Source organism: Callorhinchus milii, unplaced genomic scaffold (genome assembly GCF_018977255.1).
Source record: "Callorhinchus milii isolate IMCB2004 unplaced genomic scaffold, IMCB_Cmil_1.0 Scaffold2, whole genome shotgun sequence".
In the NCBI taxonomy this organism is placed as follows: domain Eukaryota; kingdom Metazoa; phylum Chordata; class Chondrichthyes; order Chimaeriformes; family Callorhinchidae; genus Callorhinchus; species Callorhinchus milii.
Window position 1 is genome coordinate 89707639 of NW_024704743.1, and position 23035 is coordinate 89730673.

The following is a 23035-nucleotide window of genomic DNA, read 5'->3' on the forward strand; positions in this document are numbered from 1 at the left end:
CAGCCTTGAAGGAGAAAAGGGAGGAGGCAAGGCGAAGGCACTGGGGATAGAGTAAGGCTTCTGGATCTGTTTATCTTTTAGTGCTATTGATTTCTTGGACGTCAAACATGGACAGACTATTCAGCCTATTGAGCCTGTTCCATCTATTGATGTTCTTGCTTTGCAATACATCTGCCCTAACCAGCATTCTACACTTGGGAGATTCAATATGGTTACATATGAATGCATTTTCAACATCAGTGAGAATCTATCAACAACAACAACTTGCTTTTATATAGCGCTCCTCGGGCAGGGTAGCATCCCAGAGCACTTGACAGAGGTGGAGCACAACTCCGAGCCAGGGGGAGGTGACCATCATCACACTGTTGCTTATTGCCTTGAGGGGCCATTTTGTCATTTTTGATGAATGTGAAGTGATACCAATGTAAAGCGATGCAATAAGATGAATACTATCACTTTCCAAGTATGGTAACGATCTTTCTCCCTTTTAAACACCTCCATCATCTTGATTTCTCCAATGCACTCCTCACCAGTCTCCCTTGCCACTCCTTCATCACTCTAGTCCTTGCCCAGGCTCCTTTGGCTTCCTGTCACAGAAGGGATTGATTTCAAGATTGTCACACTCACCTACAAAATCACTCATGCCAGAGTAATTTCTTACCTTTCCAACCAGCTCACATCCTATTCCTCGACCTGCCCCTTCAATCAGTTGTCTTGAACCATCTCCACATCCCCCAACCTCTCTGCTCCACTATGGGGGGGGGGCATCCTTTCAGGCAGTATGTCCAGAATCCCTGGAACTCTCTGCCTAAATCCTCTGCCTTGCTCCCTCTTTGCCCAGCTGCAGTTCACACTTATAAACTTTTCTCTTTGACAGTGCTTATGATCAACTCCCCTTTCTTCCTGGTTCACCATCATACTACACCATTCTTCAGCATTCTGAGATCCTACCCCACATTTAAGTTGTTGCTGCCTTGATGACTTTCTGAAGTAGTTCATTCCGTATTCTCACAATATTTCTTTGAAGAAATATTTTCTAGTTACAAATAAATAAAAGCATGTATGACTAATACAATAGATTTTTTCTAAAAACAAACATTCTATAAGAGATGTTTTATTCATTATTACAGAAGTGCCATAAGCAATGTACATGACAAAGAAGATGATGGATATCAGAAAACAATTCCCTTTAAGGACATGAATCAGTTCAGATGATGACTTGGCTTTCATTTGGTTACATACATAATAAACTCCTGATAACTCAACCCTGGCTTAACTTGTCACTACAACTCATCATGATGTCAATATCCCCACCGCATTTATTTATGTATTTATACATATACCTACCTTGCTACTGAGCCCTTTTCCCTTGGGAGTAATGAGTTATCAGCAGTTTACTATACATGTTTGGTATTATCTGGTTGCACATTAAATGTATTACCAAAATGCATCATATAATAATAATCTTTATATTTGCTATCGTGCCTTATCACACTGTCAAAACATCTAAAGTGCTTCACAGGATTGTACTGTAAAACACAGTGATTGTATTTGTAGCCAATGAATGTGGGATTTTTCTGATCTGTATGGCTCACTGAAAACACACAGAGTGCCCTCTCAGGTGCCCTTTGGATCATCATCTGCATAAGTCTTCTAGCTAACTTCTGTCTTGAACTATTGAGACACTTTGATGCATGCTTGTAATATATACCAAATCCTCCATGAATGAATCTTGCAGGAAGAGATCCCAAAATGTCAAGTCTCTACAAAGTGTGTATAGAGGAGAGAAATTAAATGTCTTGAAGTTTATACACATATATCATAGATACAGAGAGAAAAAGAGAAGAAATAAGTACAATTTCTCTTCTCCATACTATCCTTCTTTATAACAGCATTCTGATTAATCACAATATAAACACATTATAGCTATGGCACATATACTTCCATAATAAACATGTGTATAAACCACTAAAGTACAATGATAGGTACATCCAGAGACACTCAGGTACTGGTCTCATTGGGAGGGCGCAGTTTACGTGTGTTGAAGTAGGACACCACTTGCTGAGGCACTTCAGCCAATACACTTTGTGCAAGAGCTTCTTTAGGTGCCTGTGGAATGAGAGAAAATCATACCATGGATATGTGTTACTGATAAATTAACAAGATATTAAAGTTGTTTCAAAAGTATTGTCAAAGTTACCCTGGATTAAAATCAAATAGGTACACATGCATTCAACTTGAAACATGAATACCAACTGCAATTCCCCCACCCCTCCCCATCTCAAATCAGCCCATAGCACATAAAAGCGCCCAGTCTTAACATCCTTATAATTTATCACTAATTTAATAAAATAATAATAAATAATTATTGCATTTGGTATAGCACCTCTCATGTCGGGAAGACGTCAGAAAGCAGTTTATAGGATTTACTGTGAAGAGTAGTGACTGTATTTGTCAGCGAATGGGCAGCCAGTTTGCACACTGCAGTGTCCCACAAAGAGAAGTGCGGTGAATACCCAATTTTATTTGGGGGATTGTTGGCCAGGACATTGAGAGAAACTCCTTTTTCTTTTCAAATAGTGCCATGGGATCATTAACATCCACCTAAACTGGCAGACAGGTCCTCGGTTCAAAATCTCATTCAAGGGGCGGCACCTTCAGCAATGCAACACCTCCACAGCACTGCATTGGAGTGTCAGCCTAGGCGTGAGTTCAAGTTCTGACATGGAGATTGAACCCATAACCTCCTGACTCAGAAGCGAGATGCACTGAGCCAGCTTGTCACTCACCAGGCTAATATAGCGCTGCACTGATACTGGATCCAAGAAGTGGAAGTATGTTCAACCCCAGAATAGCAACAAGGACTTAAAGCACAAAATAAGTAAAGGAGCAAATACTCCCAAGTCATGCAATTCCTTCACCATTTGTTACAAACAAATGTAATTTCATTTCTAGCAGCAGTGCTGCAAATTACATAAACAAGGAATATTAATATTAAAAACACATTTCATGTGAAAATAAAAAGTAAGTGATCCACACTGACATGGCAGTATATTTTGATCCTCATGGCAGTTACATGATTGAGGTCTAGAGTTATGCAATTGGTTTCTGGTTGCTGTTAACGTATTGCACGCATGTGGACATTTTTTTTTAAAACCACAGGAAGCCAGCTTGTCGGCACGAGAAACTGGGTGTAGCATTCTTCTTGTATGGCACAAGTCCACAGCAGACTTATGCTATTGGCAAACCCAGGCTCACCACAGTATATTGTAGCGTGACTCCATCCTGTGCAGTTTGTAATACTAATTAAGAATTTCTGCTTTTACCCTATTGACTAGCTTGAACAATTCTTCGTAAATCTACACAACAAAAAGTTAAACAAATTTCATGAGACACTTACATTTTGAAACTTTCTGAAAGGCACAAACTGGACTATATCTCGGATGGCCATTTCTCCGGTGGGGGATCGAAGAACACCATCATCACCATCCAGGAACTCCATGGCAGTGAAATCAGCCCCACCAACACCAATGATGATGATGGACATTGGCAATTTGGAAGCGTTGACTATGGCACGTCGTGTATCATCTAAATCAGTTATCACTCCGTCCGTGATGATCAGCAGGATGTAATATTGCTGTTTAGAAATATTTCAAAATTCAAACATGCAGGCTCTAAATACCATAGAAGTATTTCTATTGAAACAACTTGTGATAAGTTGTTACACAGCACTGAAACATCTCAAGGATAGTTATGTCAATGTTGCAACTATTTTGTAAATCAATGTGGCAACCAATTCCACCAGTACATTTCTGCAACCAGCCATGAGGTGAATAGTGAATTAATCTGCAGGACCGCAGGCTAGGACACTTCCCTTCACTCTTAAAATAGTGGCTTGGGATTTCTAGTATCCACATGGGAGCAGACAGATGAGATCTCAGTTTAATGGCTCATCCAAACAATTGCAGATCCAACAGTTCAGTATTTCCCAGTACTGCACAGGACTGTCAGTTTGAAGCTCAAGTGTGAGACTTGAATCACAATCCAATGACCCAGAGGCAGGAGTGCTACTCTACACCAAAATGACAATTTCAATTACTTTCCCAAGATCACGCACACTCTAAGCACATAGCAGATATTGTTGATGAACTTAAACTACAAATTGGGGAAATTCTAAAGATGCCAGAAGTTTCAAGAAAAAAGCTGAAAACACATATCTGAACCCCAGGATATACTCTTGTCATGAATCAGATCAAGCAATTGTTGTTCTTACAATAGTACAACATTTTTTGGAAAATTAAGGAACAGAGCTTAGTGGTAAAACACACTTTGGATTGCATCGTGTGACAAAGTGAAGATACAATGTATGACATTTGCCACAAAAGTACCATTCATACCTTGAGTCCATCACATAGAAAATGCAAGAAACACCTGAAGAATAATAAGGCAGCAATCTTGATACCCTCAATAAGCATTAGGTTCGAGTGGTTCATAAATACCAACTGAATCTTGGGATGAAATTACAGGCTTGAGCTCACTGCCAAAATATCTCTTTTGATATAATTTATTCTACTTGAGATATAGATAATGTTATCATTTACAGAACTCTTAAAACTTGCCATTTTGCTGCAGTTATAGTTAGCGAGATTAAATGCTTGAACACTTACTGAAGCTGCTGGTTGCTGTGCTGCTGCAGCTCCAAATCCAGCCACATGGTTTATTATGGGAGAGAAGTTTGTGGGCCCATATAGCTTGACTTGAGGCAGACAGTTGCGGTAGGCATCCACAATCCCTTGCACACCTAAAGAATGTAACCGATAATATAACATCAAATGCATTCAATAAAAAATTTAATGAATATCCACTATACTATAAATCCTGCAGTTGTGTAGAATTGATTTGGGTTATACGTAGCATGAAACTTTACAATGGCAGTGGAAAGGAAGGCTTTTTGTTGTTGTAATTCATAATGATATCAGTAGATTGTCAATCAATTGCTATATTCAGGCTAATTAATGTAGTTGCCACAAAACACTTGTTATCAGATTCTCATCCAACAGATCCAGCAACTGTCTATTCATTGTCATTCTCTATCCAGGACTTCAATTAACCACCACCAAAAGTTTGATGAGTCCAATGGTCTCCTTCTGCCCCTACCTCAAACAGATTACCGCACATATGCACCCCGACACTCTCTGCACTTGACACCCTTTCTGTATTGGGGTACTTAGCATGCACGTAACTGTCGTCAAGCTAACATCATATATACATTTAATTCCATACCTGAACAGAATGGGTTATCAGCACTGAAGTTAAGTGGAAACTCGTGTGATACCTAGAAGAATGAACAATGCCTTATAGTATAATGTAGGTCAATTGTATAAAAGATACAGTACTTATTTTTATGTAAGTGACTTTCATTTACCTGCCAGTTTGGGGGTATCTGTGCACCAAATCCAAATGCTGGAAACAATTTATCTCTGTAAAGAAATTACCATGGTTGGACAGCTGCTGGTAAACTACGTATGTGTACAATTGAGGGAGAAAAAGAGGATATGTCATTGTCAGCAGGGAAATAGAATACGTGTGGCATTTAGTTTTTTTTAGAGGAATACAGATGTTACGAGATCTCTCACTTTTGTTTCACTACCCTGTTTACAGATATTGTTGGTCTAATTACAGCTCAACATCTAGGATAGAAGGATGCAGTGATCATGTGTTACGTGCTTCAGCCTAGTTCAATTGGTAGGACTCTCACCTATGAGTCAGAAGACTGCAGGTTCAATCCCCATACTGGGACGTTGAATTCACAGTCTAAACTGGCACTCCATTACAGTACTGAGGAGCGCTGCATTATTATAGTTGCTATCCATCAGATGATACCAAGGTCTTGTCTGCCTTAAAGATTTTAAGGCACCATATGAAAAGAGAATTTTCTCCCAATTTCTTGGCCAAGATTCCGCGAGGTAAAATTGGTCATTCACTTGCTGAAAATTTGCAATACATTGCTGTGCACAAATTGACTGCCCCTGTAACATACACAATACTGTGAAGCAATTGAAAGTGCAGTGTGCTCTGAGATCTGGTGCAGATTTGAGCTGTACATTTGTATGATTCTATGCACTTCAGGACATCCTGATGACATGAAAGGCACAATATCAAACTGCAACTTGCATTCATATAGTGCCTTCACATAGCACTGGGTCTCGGGGTGATGTATAAATATACTGTATATCCGTCAAGGCCCGTCTAAAGACTTTGTGATCGTGCTTTCGGCCACCCACCTCCCCTACTTTCCACCTTCCTGATTCCAATCCCCAGCTCGGGTGCAAACCCTTAACTGTCCAGCGCCTTGGGCCATCCTTCCAATGTTTTAGGCCTTTTATAGATGTAATTTTGTTGCTGTTGCAGCAAATGCAAGGGTTAAAGAATTAGAGGAATAATGTGTTTGAATTAATAAAAATAATAACAAGGGATGCATTACGAATCATAGTCTTGAACGACCATTCCAACAGACCAGATTGCCATCAGATATTCATTAAGTCCATTAGGACTGATATGATGTAGGGAATCTGGTGAACGAGGGTCTCCATTTGAACCTGTAAAATCGACCCCGACCTGCAATTAAGAAACAGAAATATATTTACTGAATCAGTTAAGGGAATACAGATAGACAAGCCATTATTGTTCAAAATTATTCAAAGACTGTTCCAGATTGTGGCAAGATTGTTCAAAAACTTTAAAGTAGAGCTAATCCAATATTCCCTAAACCAGGACTGAAATACTTTGAAGGTTCAATGACACTGTCGGCTGGATCACTGGATCAATGGCAGCAACAAGCACCTTTGGCCCAACCATTTTCACAAGTCGAGGGGGAGGGGAGAGGAAAGGTTGTCCATAGCCAATGAACAATTAAGAAGCTATCAGGAGCAGACCGTCTAAAATAAATAAATGTGAAGAATTATTATTATTATTAGAGAAAGACTCCAACAACAGTAATAGTAACAACAACCTGCGTTTATATAGTGCCCTTCATGCGGGGTAATATTTCAGAGCGCTTTTATATCTCAAGCACGTATGCTTCAGTCCAGCATAACTAATTAACACTCTAACAACCCAAATCCAGTTAACATCATTACAATCCATATCTAGTTAATACTACTACAATTAACATGCAGCTAACTAGGCAATGGAGTCCTGTAGTCTATTGGTTGGCGCACTCATCCCGTAAACCAGAGGACCTAGGAGCAAGGCGAGAGGACAATATTCAATTCTCAGGCAGGGCAAACATTAGGCAAGTTTCCTTACTCCATAGGCCTCTCTCTGTTTACCTAGCAGTAAGTAGGGACCCATTTGCAAGTCAACTGGTGGATTGGTTTTCTGGGAGTAATAATCCCTTCAAAAATATATATTTTTAAAAATAGTAATTTGGTCACTCAATCCATGACTGTTTGTGGGACACTGCTGTGCGCAATTTGCTGCTACTTTTCTCCCACAAAATGTAGTTAATTTACTTTACAGTATATTCTGCGAAGCGCTTTGAGACGTCTTGAAGACATGCTAAGGTTCTATATCAAATGCAAGTATTATTATTATAAGTGTTAACACCAATGCAATCCACAAAGATTATCACTATTAGAATACATGATAAATCTGAACAGTAAACTTACAGTAAAGTTCAATTGACATCCACCCATAATGAAGTCCAGAAAAGTGTACTCCTTCACAATCTACAAAGTTAAAGGTTTGAAATAAAAGCCATGAATTATTTTCATAACTTATCTGGAATACATACACTGGAACTATTATCAAAGCCTACTCAATTTTTGTTTTCTTATTTGTTCATTTGAAAGGATTTTAAGATACAAGTAAGCACAATTAATAGTAAGTACTTGACCCAGGCCGGAACTGACTTTGTGAGGAAGAAGGGAGACTGCTCACAATAGATCTGACACTTGGCTCTGTTGGCCCAGTATCTCTGCTTTATTTAGATGGAGGATGTTGAGATTGTGTAAGAGCTCCACCTAGGAGCCTTGAAAAATATTTTTAACAAGCGTGACAAATCACTGTAGATATATATGTTATCCAATAACAATATTGCCTAAAATATGGACAGTTACTTTTACAGTAAATCCCGAGAAGTGCTTTAAAACCTCCTCCTAACATGAATGCCACTAAATGAATGGAGGATTTTTTTTTAAAAAAAGCAAGTTTCTCAGAACAAACCATTTAAAGAAAGCACAGTGTTTTCCTAAACAAAGATTTTAAAAACATCCTCAATCATCAAAACAAAAAATCCCCAGCACCACATACCTGACATAATTTAACCCTCAAAGTTCCAGAATTCTTGTAATTCTTTTTCTTCTCCTTTTTCTTTACATTAACACACTCAAACTCTGTCTGCGAGAGAAGCGCATTATTAGTGTCCTGATAAAATGCATCATATACACACATGAATATATATATATAGATATATACATGTCCTGCAATATTAAGGACAAGAGACAACAGTACAAACACATGGCACATCAGAACATACTGTACTTCATTCGAATTATTCAAACAATTAGAAATTCAGTTCGATAATGCATTCAGATATGCAAGGTAGCAACAACTGTGGCCACTCGACTGACACAAAAGGCCTGGACTACAAACAATGTGCAACAATCTCACACACAAATCACTTCCCACCTTCCTGCCCCATGAACGAAATATCACATCTAATTTACTTGAGCAGTTTGCAGTGCAAATGCTGCTGTTTTTTTTTGCTGAGTACTTGTTAGTCCTCATTGCGTTACCTAGGATTTGGAATCTGTTACCATAAATGAATATTAAAGCAAATTATGTTATTTTGAAAGGGAACTGGATGAAAGATTTTGTTTAAAAATCATATCAGGAAAGAGTGAGAACAATGGGGTTAGCGCAGATTGCTTCAGTGGGACCCGAGCCTTCTACAGAAAAAGACAGTTACAATGGACTAAATGGCCAACCTTTCTGAAATGTCTAAGTTTATGACCTCCCTCTTTTAACTGAGGAGGAGAGGGGAATGGGGGCACTGGATAGTGATCTGGAATAGGAACTTTAACCCAAGACCCTAAGCCACTTTTAACAATTTCTCACAGACAAGGGATTCACATCCGCTAGATAAGCATGCTGATCCAGCGAGGGCAACCTTCTCTCCAGTTTTGTCACTCTCCAACAAGAATAAACAAAGACATAGTACTATCCCAATGTAAGCATCCAATTAAATCTACAGGGTCTGTAAAATGAAACAAAAAACAATAAAGACCCCCCGCCCCTCCACAAAATAATAACTTGCAGCTGGAGCATCAATACAATGGCAGAATCTGAGCATTTAAACCAAACACAAAGTCTTACTGAGTTCTGGGAGGCCTCTTGGAGTTTTTCGACGTTAGTCTCAAATGAACCTATTAGGTCATGTGACCCATCATCATCATAGTCATAACAGTCCACCTAAAGAGGGACAAAGTCAAGAGGTTATTACAACAACAACAACAACAACAAGATTCCATTTATAGAGCGCCTTTCACGTCGGGAGGACGTCCCAAGGCGCTGTACAGTTGGGTCAGGACCCGAGCATTGGGGGAAATGGTCAGGGTGAGGGGAGGGAAGGGAGGGAGCGAGGAGGGGGTAGAGAGTCGAGAGGGGAGCTGAAGGCACGGTCAAAGAGAAAGGTCTTGAGACCGGCCTTGAAGGAGGAAAGGGAGGAAGCGGCGAAGGCACTGGGGGATGGAGTTCCAAAGCCTAGGGGCTGAGAGGCTGAAGGCCCGGCCACCGATGGTCGGGCGGTTGGGGCGGGGGATGTGGAGCAGACCGGAGCCAGAGGAACGGAGGGTACGGGCAGGTAAGTAGGGGGATAGTAGGTTGGAGAGGTAGGAGGGAGCGAGGCCGTGAATGGCCTTGTAGGTGAGGATGAGGATCTTGAAATCAATCCTCTGGGGGATGGGGAGCCAGTGGAGGCGAGCGAGGGTGGGAGTGATGTGGTCGCGGAGCCTGGTTAGCCTATTAGTTCCAGATTCCAACATAATGGATCCAATTTAACATGTTCATTGCACAACTTCAATGCAAACCATATAACCACAATGTAATACCTGTCTGGAATGAAACTGCATCTGGTGCAGTTCTGGACTGGACTATTCAGCAGATCGATTCTGATCAGTCAGCAGGATTTATACTTCCTGCTACTGGTTATTCTCCCAAGCTGTGTGACTATGTCTTTCATATTAAAAATAGCCCCTTCAATGGTCTTGAGAACTATTTCCGATCAGAAGCTCAAATGGATTTGGATTGGCACTACCTGCTATCGTGCACCACTCCACATTAATTGTTCTTATTGAAAGCAACTTCTCAAGATCATCTCAATTACAGAGTTCCACAACTTATATTGGAGTTTTCATCCCAAATCCCCAGAAAAAAAGACGCAAAAGAGTCTCCCCTCACTTTATGCCCCGAGTCAAAAAAGCAATTAATCAATTTGAAGCAGCTCTGTGTCTCTACAGTATTCAAGATTTTATAATAGATTTTTGAAACCACAGACAGTAAAACAATACCTTCTGTCTCAACAGCTTTTACTAACTGTAATGAAACCATCATTCCAGCTGCCCTGAAAACTTGTGGCTACGAGAGTAATAGTTCTTTGTACTTATGTACTAGTCAGACTTGTATCATACCTTACACTGAAGTACCGGATGCTGAAGCTGAGTTCACAAAATAGGTGTTCCATTTGCAGCATTAATACTCATCATTATGAGCATATAAATGTTCACGCTATAAATGGATGCTACTTTAATTCCATCAGTGTAAAGATTATGAACAGGAGGCGACATCTATGGCAAGTGGAAGTCAGACATTGTTTTCTGTTTTGGGATCCAAGAAGTGAGTGAGCTGGTGCATGCCTGCCTGCACAGTGAGACCGGCCATCGTGCCTTGCTATATGTATGGTTGTGATTTTATGAATCCTAAACACTGTGTTATAAAAAAGCCCCATTGTAGTTGGTGTGGAGTAATTCAGGATCCTACTGCATTTAATATTGTACATTTGTTATCATGCATTTGATAATAATAAACATTGTATTTGCATAACAGCTATGCAGTGCTAGAATTTCATCTGTATGAAGAACATGTGCTGGTTTCACTTAATACTGAATTATTAAAGCCTATTCTATTGCTGATAACTCAACACTGCCCAATTCCAATCAGTAACAACATTATAACGATACATCATACTACACCAATCCAACCCATGTAGAGGAGGGAGTAGTAACATCTGGTTTAAATGCCATACAATTGCATTTACATCACAAAGTATACACATCATGAAATATTATGCCAAAGTGAGAGCAATACTTCCTATTTCATTTAGATTTTATCCAAGCATTCAAAAAATGAGAACAAAACCATTCTTTCCCAAATAGGTCAATATGATTCCCAATACCTTGACAGGCTTCTGTAAATCAGCATTGCACAGAGAATGTAAAGGGATTTTAAAGGGTCTCCAAGTGGGATTCAAGTTATTTTTGATGACCTGAAAACACAAACAAAGGAAAGATTAAAAGAGAGGAATATAAGTAAGTAAATTTAACAATTTGAATCTTTTGCTTTGGGTCTTGTTTCCTTGATCGCAACGAAGGTGTTAAGACCTTGTATCATGATATGGAACAGTTGTCAGTGGTTTGTCTTGGTTGGTGAAAGGAGAGAATTGAAACTTCATTTCGAATATCATCCCATTGGAAATATTGCCTGAATGACTATTACTGTATTATATGAGTTAACAGTATTTTTCTTTTAGGAATTTGTTCAGCATTGAGTATTTTGTTATGGACCTATTTTGCTCTCTACTTTTGTTGACTTCAAAATAGTAAGATTAAGATCTGCTCTTCTGTAATTTTATGTTGAATTTATGAAATCCCAACAAAGTAAATAATACAATTGCTATGTGTTTTACATAGAATTACAGTAAAAAAAACAGGCCATTTGGCCCAATTAGTCCATGCTCCAGTTTATACTTCACACATGTCTGCTCCCCTCCTAGTCTCTTCATCTGTACCCCTCTATTCCCTTTTCTCTCTCTCTCTCTCTCTCTCTCTCTCTCTCTCTCTCTCACGTATGCATCACTTTTCCTGTTATATTGGTTGTTTTTTGCTTCAACCACAGCTTCTGGTAGAGAATTCCACGTTCTCAGTACCCTCTGTATAAAGTTGTTCTCCCTGAGCTTCCTTTTGGATCAGCTACTGGTTACATTATCTTTAAGTCCCCTTCTTTTGGACTCATCAAAAAATCCTCCACCAGTCATTCATCTCCAGATAGAAACAATCTCAACCTGTCCAATCTTTCTTGCTTATTGTGTCCACTCAACCCTTGTAAATCTACATTGCACTTTGTTCTGACAGGAAAGACCAAAGTGAACAGTGAACTTCTCACCTCAGTTCTATGCGCCATCTGCCATTTTCCATCATCAGTCTGTTTGTAGAACTCTAAATAAGGATCAGATTTCCCAAAGAAATCCTAATAGCCACACACAAGAATGAAACAGGGTATTATTCAAACAGAAATGTGATACATTGCAAACTGTGTTACATTGAAGCGATTAAGCAATTTTTCAGCAGTGAAAACAGTAATAGGAAGCTGTTATAAAACAATCTTGCCAACGGCTTGGTTAACTAGGATACTTGATGCACACAGAAAACCATCATCAATCTCCAAACTGTACAGACTCACCATATCAAATGTATGGTCGGAAATGTCATGCAAACAAAAGTACTCATGTGTAAAATTCAGGAAAATGGAAACAGATTTAGCTCTGCACATTGCACAGTATGTATCTCTGTGTTCCAGACTTCTCCATCATTCCGTTGCTAATCTCAGTCAAACCAATACAAAAATGCTGAGCACAAGTCACCGGCAAAGAGAGTAAAAACTAGAGGGAAATTCATTTTCAAGTTTTCTCATACACCTCTGAACAACTGCTGCAAGAATATGCCCCGAAGAGATCTTATGTATGAAAATGAAGACAACTAATTTGAAATTAAACATAAAGCATACAAATACCTTATTATCCAGTTTTCGAGCTTCAACTTCAAAGTTTATCATTCGGTTATCTTTTACCTCTTCTGCAAATATCTAAGGATCCCCAAATGAAATACAATAAAATTGAAAAACAAGGATTTTAAAACTCAGCATACATAAATTGGCACTTTTAAAATTTTTGTCTTGCGGATTTCCATCACTATATAACTCTAAGTACAGAACAACCCCATTATAACGTGCCTTGCTATAACACAAGTTTGCCTATGATGCAATTGGGTTGCTGACCCCGACCTTTACTTACCTGAAAATTTTAGAATCAGTTCATTCAAATCCAGTAACTTGGGAAAAGAAATACCAGGTCACTACGTCCATCACTTCTGACATGCTACAAAAGCATGCTATTCACAGCAACTGACATCAGTTGTATCCTGATTATCCAGAAGCCAGACTTTTTAAAATTGTGCCATTTTATAACACACGGCCTGAGTCATTGGACCCACATGCCCGTGTTATGAAGCTGTTGCCCTGTATAATGCTCATGATTCATTCAGCATCTCTTCTTCCTTGTTCCTAGTATCACTCCTACTAAAGACTCTGCCTGATGTAAAAGGTCACATTTATTGCTAATTAAAATGTTTTCATAATACCCTATTATTTGNAAAAAATCTTCTCAGACCACTCACCTTATTAAAAACTATAAAAAAACATAAATCCCCAAAAGTATATAGTATATACAGTATGTCATAACTGAAAACACAATGTTGCAATAAACAGATCTCAGGATTAGCATTTAATCGTCACTGGGTAAGACTGAGATTTTTTGGACTTACATTAATAGATTGATAATACTGCCATACATGTCTCTATGTGATAACTGACTAGATTAGTATAAACACAATGCCATCAATTTTGTTTCAAGTATCTGAACCTTCAGGAACAAACAAATTTGACATACTATTTTCCAGTGTTTCAACTATAGGTATCTACTGTGCTACCAAAACCTACTCGCATTGAAGTACTCTATAAACATTTCAATAAATTAAGAGCCTTTCATTCATTTGCATTCACATATTTGAAGCCATCATAAAAAATTCCCAGTAGTCTAATTGTTGACAAATATTACAGCAACACATTTTAGAAGTTTAACAACATTTGTGCACAACATATTTTTTCGATTCAAACACCTTAACATACAATAATATGAAAACAGCAGATTTGTTTTAGTTTAGTGTTTTTACAAATCCTGATCCACATTTTTTTTTGTTTGGTTGGTGCATTTATTTGGATGAAATATTCCTACAATTGACCTCAGTAATTCTAAACAGAAAAAGGTTTTCTTCTTTACCGTGATTGTTCCTTTCCCTGCAGGCTTTCCATTTTTTAACAGGAGCGGTCTCATCAGTTTCTTGCTGGAGACAATCTGCCAAAACAATTACACCTCAGTCAGATTGATGATATTGCTGTCACTACAACTGGTAAAACAGGACTGCAGTGCTGTGTGTTGTCAATGCTACCACGATGCATGGGAAGATTCACATTAACAACTTCAGCCCTGCACTGTGGTTTGACACACCTCAACCGTGTTTAACACACAGGGAAACTTCACAGTCCAATGATCTGATCCTGAATATCCACATAGACATTTCAAAGCTCAACTGCACTAGATTTAACACTGTTTTTCACAAAATTATTATTTCCATCAGCTTTTTCATTTGACAAAAGATTACAAGAAAAGCAGCTACATTTGTACATAAATACGTTTTAGATTTGTAAATCTGTAGCATTACATTTTCAGGACTAAATTAATTCTACAATAGTTTTGATTCTGTTTAGACAAAGGTATGGGTATTATTTTTCACGTTTACCTATGTGAGTGGAAATCTCCTGGAGACGAACAACTCATTATTGCCTGCAATGTATATGCCACACCCAAACATGTAGTGATACATATGGACATAGACAGACTGGTAAACTGGGCAGTGATGGATTTTGGGGGAAGAATGAGGAGAGGCAATATAAGCTGATGGCAATCTTAAAAGGGGTGAAGGAACAGAGAGACCTGGGGGTTCATATAAGTAAATCTTTGAAGGTGGCAGGACAGGTAGATAAAGCTATTAAAAAAGCATACGGGATACTAGGATTTATAAATAAGGGCATAGAATACAAACGTCAGGAGGTTATGATGAAACTTTATGAACCACTGGTTGGACCTCAGCTGGAGACTGTGTTCAGTTCTGGGCCCCACACTTTAGGAAGAATGTCAAGGCATTGGAGAGGGTGCAAAGGAGATTTACCAGGATGGTACCAGGAATGAGGGACTTCAGTTATGAGGAGAGGCTAGAGAAGCGAGGATTATTCTCCTTGGAGCAGAGGAGGTTAAGAGGAGACTTAATAGAAGTTTTCAAATTGTGAGGGGATTTGATAGGGCGAACATGGAGAAACTATTTCCACTGGCAGGTGGGTCGGTAACCCGAGGACACCGATTTAAAATAGTTGTTAAAAGAAAGAGGGGAGATGAGGAGAAATGTTTTCACATAGCAAGTTGTTCAGATCTGGAAGGCATTGCCTGAAAGGTGGAAGCCGATTCAATAGCAACTTTTAAGAGAGAAGTAGATAATTATTTGAGGAGGACAAGTTTGCCTGGCTATGGGGAGAACGTGGGGGAGTGGGATTGAATTGAACAGCTCTTTTCAAAGAGCCAGCACAGACACGATGGACCGAATGGCCTCTCCTGTGCTGTATAATTCTATGATGAACTATAATTGTTACAAAGTTAATTTAACTGTTACCAAGTGACAGATCCATTTTCAAACAACATTGGTCATTTTGCGTACATTTGCCTCATAGGACATCCGCACTAGTTATACATCACACATTATATTAAACACACTCATGAAATAATCTAAATAATGTTCCTAGTCTCCACTTCAGAAAAACCCTTAACACCATTTCTTAATGTTGTCAAATAATCCATATGAAATACTGATAATGTTCTTTCTTTAGAAATGATATGCAATTAAAAACATGCTTCTTTTGAAAGATATAATGGACATTTAAATATAACAATATAATAATAGCACTTGTATTTATTATAGTGCCTTATCACATTTTCAAGAAACTGTAAAGTGTGAAGCAGTTTGTAAAGTGTAAAGTGAATTGGCTGCATATTTTGTAGGCGAAACGTGGCAGCCAATTGCACACAACTGAAGTGACCAATTTATAATTTTTTTTAAAAAGAATTATTACCCCCAGAAAAGTGATCCGCCTATTGACTAACAACCGGTTCCTACTTACTGCTAGGTAAACAGAGTAAGGAAACTTGCCCAACATTTCACCCTTCTGGGAATCAAACCCAGGTCTCTTGCTTGCTCTAACCACTGAGCTATAGGACTCCAGCATTTGATATGGCACCTTATGTGGAGTCCTGTAGCTCAGTGGTTAGAGCACTTGCTTTGCAAGCGAGAGACCTGAGTTCAATTCCAGGCAGAGGGCGAAACCTTGGGCAAGTTTCCTTACTCCACACAGAGCCTAATAATAATCCCTCCAAAACCCAAAACAATAATAAATTGGTCATTTTCAATCTACGACTGTTTGTGGGACATTGCTGTGCGCAATTGGCTGCCACGCTCGCCCACAAATATACAAATATACTTTACAGTGTGTTCTGTGAAGCACTTTGGGACGTCCTCCCGACGTGGAAAGCGCTATATCAAATGCAAGTATTATTATTATTATTATCACATCTTCAAGACATCTCAAAGCACTTCACAGAATATACTGTAACGTGAATTGACCGTATATTTTATGGGCAATACTATCAGTTAATACATTATTCCAGTTCATAGTATAGGGGAATCTCACACAAGTTAGACTGAAAATTATAATATTGTAGTATCTGAATACCAAAAAAGGTTAAACTTGCTTCATCTCTTTATATTAAAAAAGTCTATTGCACCATAATGAAAAATATTTTATAATTGAGCTAGCATTGAAAATTCCTGTAATACATAAATAAAACAAGACTGCAAGAGTATACACAGAGTATTTTTGGTCCAAAAAGGAAATATTTGTGCTTACCTGCCCCAGAGTGCATTCAAATTCTCCCAGGAAATCATCATCATTCAAGTCAATGGTTTTATTGTCAATATCATAAATTGCAAGCTTCAATTTTTGAACCTGCTCAAAATAATAATCTACCAGGAACTTCTTGGAGAATTTCGGAGACAAGCAATTTTCAACTCTTTCTGTGCGATCAATCTGCAACAAAACAAATGTCTCGTCTGATAAATATATCTGGAATCAAGAATAATTTCTAAAATAATGAGAACACAATGCAATGATACAATGCATTCTGAGCTATTCATAAACTCACACTTAAAATGGATGTTTATATTCAATGTGTACCACTAACACTCGGTGTCTGACACATGCAAAAATCCATCATCATGTTTAAGAGTATCCAAACCAGAGTGAGAGTTAGTTCCATGTATATATGTCTCCTATGCATGGTAATTTCCCCAAATCTGGAACAGAACATTTCTAAAACTGGTCCAGAGATTAACTTTAATAAATGTTTCTTTTTTAAAACAGTGTTCATACAATTATCTAGGAATGAGATGGAACTTACTCAGCCCCAAAAATGACTTGAGCTGAATTAACACCAGGAAGTTCATAAAGCTTTGAATAGGCTTATTCTAATTCTGTGTCTGTTAAATGATTTTAACCACAAAATATATTCTGTAAACAAAATGGCAAGACAATTAATTAAGAATATAACATGTGTATGTGGGGTGGGGGTGGGGTGAAGCAATGCCAGAATTCTGGGTTGCTTGAGTTGACCAAAGAAAATTGCTGAGTTTTGGGAATGGAGCAGTGAAAGTGCACGTTGTGAAGTTGCAAAAAAAAACTAAACAGTGACCACTAGTACACAAATGCTAAGTAGTATTTTTAAATATGCTCTGTAACATTAAAAGAAGGGGGTGGAGTGGAGGGAGGGGAGTGAGATGAGGGAATGGGGAAGCTGAGGAAAGGGAAGGGAAAATCATTACTGGTAAATATTTTTGTGAAACTTGCCATATATCAATGGGTAGTTCCCTACCTCAATCCATTGTTTTTCACCAGTGCTTATCAAGAACACACACAATGGATCAGACTTTGACCCAACATCTCTATCCAGCAGATTGTCGCAGGTGATACTCAGCTCTACTTTAGTCACACACTGTGCCATCTGTTAATCTGTAAAATGCAGAACAAGAAAACAAAATACATTATCCAGGGAGGAAGAAACACACTTCAATAAAACATCTTATTGAAACACTTCAATAAAACAACTCTGAGGCTTGGGGCAACAACTGTTGGAAGGCATTACTTGGAGACCGAGTTCTTGAACACACATTCAGCACCGGGAATCTACCTCGATTGGCCTGCAGAGAGGTCAATCTGCTGCTTAAACTCTGCACCTCCAATTGGTGAAACCATCACTCAATGCAAAGGGACGTGTGCCTGAGCTGCAGACAGGAAGATGGTGGCAATTCTCTCACCCATTTCATGCTTGCAGAGAGTTCCTGGTAATTACCAGCCACATAGTGAGGGCTCAAACCCACACTTGTTTCCTGTCAAACAAGCAACTAGCATTGTTGCGGGAGGTAAGCGGGCAGAACTGGCTCCAAGGTGACATGTTGCAAATGATCCAGCCCCTTGTGGTGGTCTCAGTAGTCCGGTTTCTGAGCCAGGCAGGGCTGTGGTATTGATGAGAGCACAGCTCATTGGCAGGGTTTGGAAGGGCAGAGCAGTCACTGGGGACCAGAAATCATCACACTCAGCTCCTGTTAATCCTGCAAGCCAAATCCCTAACGGGTAGGGTGGTCCTAGCTGGACAAGAGAAAGGTCTTTAGTCGTGAGTTTAGTGTGGATGAGAATAAAGATGGCGGAGTACTGAATCAGTTTGTAGGTACTGGAGCTGGTGAGACCAGTGGAATGACCGAAGGCATTGGAGTAGTTGAGGCAGGAGGTGACGAAGATGTGTATGAGGCTTAAGCATGGTAATGGGTCACCACATGTGTCAGATACCCAGCTGACAAAACATTCTTGTACAATTACAAAAGCTGAAAAGTTATACACAGTACAAGTTTTCTTTTACACTTCTCTTCTTATCCCATAAGCACTTAAAGTCACAATGATACCCTTTAACACTTCACACATTGGGGTCAGACTGTTACCTTTTTTTTGGTCAGCCAAGTGTCTAACATGTGAAAGAGTATAGTAACAATCCTGTAAAGCAATTTGAGATGTTTTGTCAACATGTTTGGGTGCTACATCAAATGTAAGGATTATTATTAACTCCAACAAGGATTTGTACTTGGTTCATTAATTACAACATCAGTTCAAAGCTAACCTGTCTTCTGACATCAATTATTTAAGACTACTGCAAAGCAAATTGTCAACAGTGTCTAGCCAACAGTGTAAAGCATTTTGAGATGTCCTCCCGATGTAAAAGACAACAAAATTACATTTATAGAGGGCCTTTCACGTCGGGAGGACGTCCCAAAGCGCTGAACAGTCAGGTGTCGGGACCCGAGAATGGGGGAGGTGTGGTGTAGGGGTGAGGGAAAGCAGAGAGGTGGGAGGGAGACCAAAAGCACGGTCGAAGAGAAGGGTCTTGAGACCGGCATTGAAGGAGGCAAGGGAGGAAGCGAGGCAAAGGGACCGTGGGATGGAGTTCCAGAGTGTGGGGGCAGAGAGGCTGAAAGCCCGGTCACCAGTGGTAGGACGGATCGGTCGGAAGACATGGAGCAGGCCAGAGCCCAATGAACGGAGGGAGCGGGCAGGTTGGTAGGGAGTCAGCAGGTCAGAGAGGTAGGAGGGGGGAAGGCCATGGATGGCCTTAAAGATGAGGATCTTGAACTTGATCCTCTGGGGGATGGGGAGCGAGTGGAGTCGGGCGAGGGTGGGAGTGATGGGGTCACAGAGCCTGGTGCGTGAGAGTACACAAACTGCAAAGTTTTGGATGATCTGCAGCTTGTGAAGCGAGGAGTTGGGAAGGCCGGTGAGGAGGATATATAAATTATATTTGTGTTGTATTGTATTTTATAAATGATTAGATACTACAATACAAAATTTAATTTGTATTGTGCCTTTCACATCGGGAGGATGTCCTAAGGCGCTTCATCTACCGATGTGAAAGGTGTAATATAAATGTAACTTGTGCTGTTTCACTTTTCTTGTAGAGTTGCAAAACAGAGTACTAAACTTGACATCTTGCAAATCCTCTAGTCACTAGACACTAATTGGTACTGAACCTATTATAATAACCCTTGTATTTGATGCAGTGCCTTATCATTGCCAAAGCAACTCAAAAGCACTTCACAAGATTTTATTGTAAAGTGTGCTGACTGTATATTGGTTGGCAAATGCAACAGAAAATTTCTGCAGTAATCAATAACCAATGAGTACATACTTCATTGTCTGATTACATTGATTAGTTTGACCTCAGCCTCAGCACAATGGGCTTGGTTTAGCTGAATAGGCACAAACTTTTTGAACCAAATATATTTTGCCTGCTGGCAGTGACAATTGCTTGCCAATAGACAGAATATGCCTGCTTGCTTGCATACAAATCTAATCGCTGGACCAATTTCATCCATGCCCCACCCCCCCATTTCATTTGGCCCAATAACCTGTAAATGTTATGTTACGTTTCTGGAAGGGAAACACAAATTTATTGCTTATGCAGCCTGCGGACGTTTCTCGAATAGGGCATATGGCCCTCAGCAGCCAAAACGTTTGGACCATCCTGCCTTAGCTGATACATGAATTATGTTTGTGAAATATTACTATGTTTGCTCTCCAATGCAATGTTCTCCAAAACTGTGGCAAATGAAAAGTAGAGACTTACTCTACCTTACATCTGATAATAGTACCTTTCACGTCAAGACATTCCAAAGTACTTCATGGGATTTACTGTAAAGTGTAGCAACTGTGTATAGTGTTGGTGAGTGCCATAATGAATGTAATCCATCATGGATCACTTAAAGCAGTGCTGATCCACTGAACAAATTGACTCTTTATAGAGGAAAATTACAGAGAAAAGTGAATGCAAAAAAAATGAATGCACGGGGCAGTGGGATTGCTTTAGATAGCTCTTTTCAAAGAACCGGCACAGACGCAATGGGCCGAATGGCCTCCTTCTGTGCTGTATAATTCTATGATACCAGGACAGAGAAACTCCCTTCTCTTTTTGAATAGTGCCACAGAATCTTTAACATCCACCTGAACAGGCAGACGGGACCACAGGTAAACTTCTCATCCGAAGGCGCCTTCAACAATGCAGCCCAGCCCCAGGGCTACATCGGAGTTTCATCTTAGACTATGTGATCCCAATTCCTGATGTGGACCTTGAACCCACAACCAGAGGTTTGGGTCGAGTCAGAGGTGAGAGTGCTACCACTGAGCCAGGCTAGCACACACTTATGAAGTGTTGCCTTTTTTTTAAAAAAAAGGGCTTTTTCAGGAACTGGATCTGCTAACACAAACCTCCATAAACTGGCAACTGCACCTCCTTCCAACACAGCCCCAGCTGCTGCTGACTCTTGCCGACAGATCAGTCATATCCTGTCTGCAGGGCAATCACTTCTGTAACCTGGGCTTCAGCTCAGCAGAACCAGGGAGAGGAATTAAGCAGAAAGAAACCTCCCTGTGCCTTTGATGGGTGTACTCCAGAAATTGGCCAAATTGGCCAGGAAGTTCGCACAGTAACACAGCGCAGTAAACAGAAGTTACGAGCGTTAGAAATCTGCATTTGGTCCGATGCAAAATCACTTGAACCCCAGCAGCGTCTCAAAGTGCAACAATATCTTTCCTCCGAAAGGCAAAGTACTGCAGATGCTGGAAAATATATATAATATCTTTCCACCTCCTCCTCCTCCTCCTCCTGCTGCTGCTGCTGCTGCAGGAGGGTGCAGGCCAGGCAGAGCACTAAAATGGGGATGAGGATAAAACGCGATTGCAGTTTCCTGGGGTCGGATTAAACATTTGCAGAATAACCCCGTGAATCCCCTCTGCGGTGTGGTTACAAGTTATCCGAAAGCTTACCGTTTCCAGTCGTGCTGTGCTCCCGGTGGCCTTGTCGCTGAGCTGCGTGTCAGCGCGCACTGCGATCCACACACAGACCAAACCCTTCGCACTGCGCGGACAGGCGGAGCCGCAGCAGAGCAGAGCCGAGCGCACGCAATCCACCCTGATCCGGGCCAATCAATTAACCCTCTTTTTTTTGGAGACTAATACGGGAAAAGTGAGACTTTTAATAATAATAATAATAATAATAATAATAATAATAATAATAATAATAATCCTTGCATTTGATATAGCGCTTTTCACGTCGGGAGGACGTCCCAAAGCGCTTCACAGAGTACACTGTAAAGTGAATTGACTGTATATTTGTGGGCGAACGCGGCAGCCAATTGCGCACAGCAATGTCCCACAAACAGTCGTAGATTGAAAATGACCAATTTATTATTGTTTTTGGTTTTGGAGGGATTATTATTAGGCTCTGTGTGGAGTAAGGAAACTTGCCCAAGGTTTCGCCCTCTGCCTGGAATTGAACTCAGGTCTCTCGCTTGCAAAGCGAGTGCTCTAACCACTGAGCTACAGGACTCCACAAAAGAATGCTAAACAGAATGAAACTCCGACTGTACCCCCCCCCCCCTGCACTGAGGTGCATTGCATGTTGACTCCCCGCTCTCCTCAAGCCATTATTGTTAAGCGCCTTGGGATGTCCCCCTGACGCGAAAGGCGCTGTGTAATTGCATTGCCTATTAGATGACCAGGTAAGAAGTGACAGCGCGCAAAGGTTTCAGCTTCAGAGAGGAAGAGGCAGTAGTTTCAGAAGTGGCTGCGCCAGATTTGGTGATGTACCCAAGGTTGGTTTTGTGCCGTCCACGTTTGGGTGCATGGGGTTGTGATTTGAGGGAGCAGAGGGGGGGGGGGGGGG

The 23035-nt window shown here is 40.1% G+C and overlaps 1 protein-coding gene across 1 annotated transcript; it reads right to left on the reverse strand.

Annotated features, from left to right (window-relative positions):
• Window positions 1-1098: 1098 nt before the first annotated feature.
• On the reverse strand, window positions 1099-22228 carry LOC103184941 (copine-3). Its single transcript, XM_007903204.2, has 16 exons — window positions 22138-22228; window positions 18146-18282; window positions 17125-17304; window positions 14393-14467; window positions 13069-13140; window positions 12442-12525; window positions 11456-11545; window positions 9379-9474; window positions 8314-8400; window positions 7671-7730; window positions 6485-6618; window positions 5426-5480; window positions 5284-5335; window positions 4668-4801; window positions 3401-3637; window positions 1099-2109 (listed from the first exon to the last, which is right to left on the reverse strand). Exons 2-16 carry the CDS (start codon window positions 18272-18274, stop codon window positions 2002-2004), a joined length of 1593 nt encoding a protein of 530 aa, XP_007901395.1. The 5' UTR covers window positions 18275-18282; window positions 22138-22228; the 3' UTR covers window positions 1099-2001.
• Window positions 22229-23035: the final 807 nt, after the last annotated feature.